Genomic DNA, 6,689 nt, shown 5'->3' with positions numbered 1-6,689 from the left:
TTTTCTTCAAATAAAGGTTTTAAGAGTAAGTCATTAAAAAAAACATTTTGGAGATTTGAAGTGGAAGTTTCACGGAAACATTAAATCAATTAACTACATGAGTACATACACATATGATTGGAAAATTGAAAAAAATATATTTTAATTATCAGATGAAGATAAGATATTTGTATTATATTATTACATCTTTTAATTTTTGTTTGCCGCAAAGCTTCCAGAGCTACTGAAGAAAAATTTGTTTATTTTAAAAAAAATTTACCTAAAAGCTGAGCTATTGCATAAACTACTAGAATTCGGGGGACCATCATAACATATCAATATTTATTTTTCCATTATGAATTTAACAAAGTACCTCTATCTTAACAATTTTGATAGTGCTATTTATAAATATGATAATTGGACAGTTTCTCTGAAACAACAACAAAGCATGGAGGTAAAGTTAAAATTTTTCGTAATCGAGAAAAATTTGTTAACCTTTTCATTGAGCGGCTCCCACCCTCTTTTCAGTTATCCCATCCAATCGTAAGCGTCCAGTAGCAAATAGGGGACATGTAAATGGACTAATTAAAATATTTCTATAACTAGATGAAAAAAATTGTCAATTAAAAAGATAATAATTATTTTCCATGAATGTACATTTACACAGAAAAATAGTTGTGTTTCCGGATTGTCGAAATCGTACCTATAATACCGTACATAACTAACCGAGTATGTAGTGATAATCTTTTGATTTATTTTAGGACGATTCTTTCAAAGCCCTGTAGATAAAGACACCTCGATCTTGTCTTTGGAATAATATGAATTTTCTAACCAAAAGCAATATATTGCTATTATTTTTTCCAAAAATATTGCACCTTTGGAATACCCTTGAAGTTAATAGTAAAAATGTAAATATTTTACTCACCATGCTTTGAAGTTGCTGATGAGGACTCAAGTCAGTAGGAGAATGAGAAGGCTTGGAAACATCTACCCTTGCAGGTGAATCCACCGTTAATTTAAAGGAGATATGTTTTTTCATTTTTCACCATTGCTCGAGGTACAATAGCGATATTTTTTTTTTTTTTTGTACAGATATTTGGCAGATTTTATGAACAGAGTACGTACAAGTCCACCTATTACATCACACGATAAAAAATCTCGCTAACCAAGATAATATTCATAGAGTGTCCAATCATGAGCTGTGTAATTGCCAAAAAATTGATCATCCATTAAACTTAATTTTTTTAAATATTATTTTCTTATGTTATAAAAATTAATTAAACAAAGAGAAATGAAACACGATTATTTTTAATAATGAGTTCCGATGTGAGACCCGATGTACACTGAAAACGCCAGTGAGTTACTGTTCACCTGTGTAACAAATAGCTAGTGCCTTCGGATAAATACGTTGTTATTTACCAGATTGAACGATAATTTAAATCATTACAAACACATTTTTTAAGCTTACCATCAAAATTCTGAGTAAATCAATTAAACCAATATTATTGTATATTTACGAATGTGACAACACGTATTAGTTAAATTATAGATTTCCAAACTTTGTTACTTACATTCTTAATGCTATTATTTTAAAATTGTGTGATATAAGTACCTGGAAAAATAACTTGTTTGTCTATTGAAAAAATGCTCAAAATAGTGAAATAGTTTTCCTAGCCTGTGTTTAATAGTAAAAAATAGTTTTACACAAAAAATTTATTAATTTTGTTTTAAGAACCAAGTTAAGTGTTTAATCAAATAAAAATGAGAAAATAATAAATTTTAATTGCTGTCCTACTGTTATTGATTTAATTGCAAATTTATAACTTCAATAAAGATTCCTTGGTTTATACTTTAGTTTGAGCCAAACCAAATAATACTAATATTATCAATAATCAAGGCTAACGAGTAGTCAAATAAACGAGTCAATTATTTAACAATTTAGTATGCCCATACTTTTTTTAAATATTAAATATTTTGTGCTCCTAAAGAAAAAGGAGAAAAAAAAAAAAAAAAAAAAATTGCACAAACCGAATCTCAAGTGCGAAACTCTCCAGTAAAAAAGCAGTATTTGGAAGATGCTCTTCATTTTCCAAGCGCTAAAAGTGAAACTTTGTCACAATATTACATAGTAGTTCTGTTTTCACTCTTGTGCAATATTTGAACTAAGGGGGGGGGGTTGGAATAGGCGCACTCAAGCATCGTCATTGTCGTTAATTGTTGCGATACGAAAATACATGTTAGCAACGGAAATGAAAGCCGCGTGGCAGTTTAATACGTACAAACGGAGCTTGACGCTTTACACAAACGCAATTGATTAACATCGTATACTTACCGCAACTTTGTTTGCTTTACAGTTTTTTTCAAGTCAATTAGTATAAACCACAGTCACATGCTGCTAACATCCAAGTGAGAATAAACTCTACACGTGTGCGTGGTGTACCTACGTTTACTGGCACTGCGCAAAGTTTTATCTACGTAAGTAGTTCTACACCTAAATATATTGGTCTCAATACTATAGTGTTTTTAATTTTCTTTTACCTTACTTCAGTCGATTCAATTTTTAATTCAGATTATTAAACATTTTTTTGGTTTTTATAACCAAACATTTATTATAGTAGTAGTGATGGTAAGGTTTTTTACCAAAACTGATATGTCAGCGATGCTGCTGCATTAACGCCATCATGGCTTCTCATATGATTTCTACTAGAATCAAATAAATCTGTACTCTTACACTTGAATATTCGAAATAGGTATTATAGTAGTACATGTTGGAATTGTATCAAACTTTAGTTGATTCCCGAAAGGCAACGAAACAAACTAATCTTAAAATTTTTTTTTTAATTTTCCGATCTGTTAGTCGGTATAGTAGTGATTCATTAAGCTAGTATCTGTTATTATGTTATAATAGTTTTTTTACGTTTTTTTAAAATACATAAATATTAACATGCATTAAAAAAAAATTATTTTATAATTGATAACAACATTTTTTCCCGGTCGTTTTGTGATGGTGCATTTCTTGGTGGTAAAGCACAAGATAATGAACTAGAAGTAAAATATATACTTCAAGATACTATACTTATGTTGTAATATATGTTTTTGCACTAGAGAAAAAGACGAAGTTATGTTAACAATTTTCCTCAAATAACTATATGTATTGAATTGAAGGAAGCACCCATCGGAAAAGACTAATTATCCCTAAAATAAATTTGAGTACGTAAAATACCGAATAATACAAGTTAAATCAATGTGAGGTTCATAGAAATTTTCAATAATTTTTTCTATATGTCACCAAGGTTAAACTATTAAAAATTACCAGTGGATTTTTCATGCTTTCTAACTACAAATATTTTAAGCATAATAATATATTTTCCAAAATTCATGTTAACAAATTTATATATATTTTACAAAAAATTAGAGTAATGAAGATACTATGTGATTTTAATTGTCAATGTGCTTTTTACTATAGCTATGTATATCGAGGGTGCTTTCATGGCGTTTCATTTGAATTAACTTGAAATTTTTAATTTGCATGTTAAGTCGTATTGTTCAAATTCACAAGTTTGTTAGTAATTCTTGATTTCTTTTTATCCCCAAAAAATTTAGATAAAAAAAATAACTGACCTTATAGTATCAAATGAAGTATAGCTGGTGTTAAGAATATCCACAGTAGATTTTCAACTACACTATACAGGAACCAATCAAAAAAATGATAAACATTTCGGAAATACTTAGAGGTGAGTAATTAAACTTTTATCCATGAAACCAAAACTGGTCTGTAAAAGTACTAATGTACTATCTGTAAAATAATACGTAAAAGGCCAATTTAATTGATTAATATAATTAAAGTGACCATCTTAATCCCTAATGATATTTTACTTGTTTTTCTTATTTTTCATCGGATAGTATGGAGTATTTCCATAACTGATAAAAAAATCTTTGATATCCAAAATTCTATTAGCCATCATATTGATGATTAAGATTTATTAATTTAGATCTTTTTATTTATTTCAACATTGATACTGATTATTACATTGCAGAATGGGTACCTCGGAGAACCATCGTGTTTCTAATGATGCTTGTGGTTTCAATGTCTTCTTATGTAATACGCGCCATTACAGCTGGTACTGATAGAAACAACGTTCAGACGAATGATGATTTGGTGCGCATAGAGTTTGTTATTATTTTTTCATCATAGCAAGCCTAATTTAAAATTCAAGCACTTTAAATGATTAAATTAAATTTTTTTATTTTATAATTCACGTAAATTATATACTTTAGTTGTAAAAAAAAAATTATAAGTCATACAAATAAGCCGATTGTAGAGTGTTTTAAAAAAAAATTTATTTATTATTTCTACAGTATAGAAAGAACGTTACGTGGAGTCACGAGCCAAATTTTTCGGCAATGGCATTTACAATGGGACAAGAGCCAATTTTTTCGGCTATGGCTTTTTCCTTCGGAGCAATGCTGTCTAGTATACCTGCTGGTATAAGTGCAGAGAGATTTGGTGGCTCTAATATCATCACGTAAGCAAAATTGATAATTACAAATTGAGGAAAGTTAAGATCAACAGAATAAAAATAATAAAAGTTTAATAACACAAGCTACTTTTTTTTATAGCGCAGCAATATTGGCTTCCGCAATTTTATCTTTTTTTGCCCCTTGGTATTCCGTGCTTCCTTATACTTTTGTTCTCATAGTGCGTTTTTTTATAGGATTCTGTTGGGTGAGTATACAAACTTTTGTAACTAATAATATACTTTTGATTCAGTAGATTTTCAAAAGAATTTGTATAATACAAAAGGCTTGTACTTACTATTCATAAAAATAATGAATACAATATTTTAGTTTCATATTGAATACAGTATGTTAATTTATAGGGTGCAGTTAATCCAGCACTGAACGCTCTTATAGCTCGATGGTCACCGCCAGACGAAAAAGGCATATTTATTTGGACAATACAATGTAAGTATACAAACATTTTTCGATAACTGCTGATGAATTACTTTATTATAATATTTGTCAAATATCATTCACTCATGCATATATACACTTAGTTAAAATATGTAAATGCACAATAAATATTGTATAACATACTGTATCTTTTGTACAAAGTGATGAAATAAATTTTCTGCCATGTATGAACTCGGTTATTAACATGATGATTAAAATATAAATAATGATACAACCATACAATATTAACTTTAACAATCATAATTTTAGGTGGTCCACTTGGAGCATGTTTAGCATCATTTTTATGCGCCGATATTATTCCAGATTACGATTGGAAAATTGTATATTTTATTAGTGGTTTTATGTTAGTTTTCTATTGGCTTTGGTCATCTTTGATTTATGACTATCCAGAAATTCATCCATCAATTAAGTTATCAGAGGTAGAATACATAAAAAACAGAATTGGAGAATCCGTCTGCGAACTAAAAGTAATCTCCGTCTTCTTGAAAATCATTTAGAAATTTGAATGAAAACTTAATTGTAACTTTTCATCCTAGGAAAAGTTTCCTACGAAGTACCTCATTACTTCGACACCATTTTTTGTTTTATTGTGTGCACATTTGGCTAGTTCATGGGGTAGTTATTTCATCCCTAATATTATAGTATATGCTTGGAAAAGTTCTAATTTCAGCGCTGACTACGTAAGTTGTTACTATAAGGTTAACAAATAAATATTCATGTACATAAATCCGTACGAACAAACTGTGCATTTTTTGTATGATTTTTAAAATTATTTTTTTTGTCTTTAGATCAAAGTACTAAACATGTTACTTCATTTTCCCGCACTTGCGATGGGATTTGTTTTTGCAATGGTAGGCGATTTCTGGCGACGAAATAACATTCTTTCCTCAGAAACGATCCGTCAGATTTTTATTCTTTTATGTAAGTATTTTTTTTTTGCAGCACATCACTTGATAACGAAATACAATTAAATTAAAAAGATTTTTTGAAATAAATGAACTTATACATTTAAAAAATGATTAATTAAATTTACAAATAAACTAATACATGTAACATTTATATGGTTACAATATATTTTTCTTAATCAAAAGAATGATAGTATTGTCGCTCTCCACAAATATGGTATTTCATAAAATTTTTAACTTGAATGATATGTTTTTTTCTGCTCAGCTCATCTTGCTCCTGCAGTTTGTCTGATGGTTATTATAATATTTACCGAAAATTGCGATCCGTTACTTAATCTGCCAAGAATGGTGTTAGCAATGCTATTTAACAGTGCGGCTTGTCAATCGAGCTTGCGAAATCAACACGATTTAGCCCCAAATTACGCAGGTTACCTTTACGGGATTATGAGTGCCATCAGTAGTTTCTTTGACATCATTTTCATATTCGCTTCTGGACTCACGCTTGATGTGGTATGTAAATATTTGTACGAATTTATAGAGCCATATTGTCAAAATGCATAAATAAACAAGTGTTTGTGTAAGAAAAAATTAACAACAAATCATTTTACTATTATAGAATGGTATTCACGACTGGTGCATCATCGTACAATTTTTAGTCATAGCCTACGCTTCGTCGATGTTGTTATTTTGGATTTGGGGCTCGTCGAAAATTCAACATTGGAATAATTCAAACAGTTTTAATACAGAAGATGCATTTATTGCTGAAGAAATAGTGTGGGAATCATTATCTTATAATTTGTCTGTTAATGATGAATATAAATAAAATAATGT

At 29.2% G+C, this 6,689-nt stretch overlaps 1 protein-coding gene across 2 annotated transcripts; it reads left to right on the top strand.

Annotated features, from left to right (window-relative positions):
- The first annotated feature begins 2,243 nt into the window (after positions 1-2,243).
- On the top strand, positions 2,244-6,689 carry LOC149375233 (dietary and metabolic glutamate transporter-like). 2 transcript variants are annotated; one of them, XM_089589644.1, is made up of 11 exons: positions 2,244-2,454; positions 3,583-3,713; positions 4,017-4,138; positions 4,339-4,505; positions 4,600-4,705; positions 4,860-4,944; positions 5,203-5,420; positions 5,490-5,633; positions 5,742-5,874; positions 6,124-6,368; positions 6,475-6,689. In XM_089589644.1, exons 2-11 carry the CDS (start codon positions 3,686-3,688, stop codon positions 6,679-6,681), a joined length of 1,455 nt encoding a protein of 484 aa, XP_089445770.1. In that variant the 5' UTR covers positions 2,244-2,454; positions 3,583-3,685; the 3' UTR covers positions 6,682-6,689. The 2 variants fall into 2 exon arrangements, with proteins under 2 accessions (XP_089445770.1, XP_089445771.1); XM_089589645.1 differs by having other exon boundaries at positions 2,244-2,458.

This window comes from Copidosoma floridanum, unplaced genomic scaffold (genome assembly GCF_036245765.1).
Source record: "Copidosoma floridanum isolate Cflo_tuat_1 unplaced genomic scaffold, Cflo_Japanese_pri ptg000009l, whole genome shotgun sequence".
Taxonomy (NCBI): Eukaryota; Metazoa; Arthropoda; class Insecta; order Hymenoptera; family Encyrtidae; genus Copidosoma; species Copidosoma floridanum.
This window is presented reverse-complemented; position numbering and strand designations above follow the sequence as displayed.

What these genes read in the sequence shown, in the direction of transcription:
- LOC149375233 (XM_089589644.1), top strand. Translation starts at nt 3,686, where the DNA reads ATGATAAACATTTCGGAAATACTTAGAG. An exon ending in GGTGGCTCTAATATCATCAC is followed by an intron (nt 4,506 to 4,599) that starts GTAAGCAAAATT and finishes TTTTTTTTATAG; the next exon opens with CGCAGCAATATTGGCTTCCG. An exon ending in TTTTTATAGGATTCTGTTGG is followed by an intron (nt 4,706 to 4,859) that starts GTGAGTATACAA and finishes GTTAATTTATAG; the next exon opens with GGTGCAGTTAATCCAGCACT.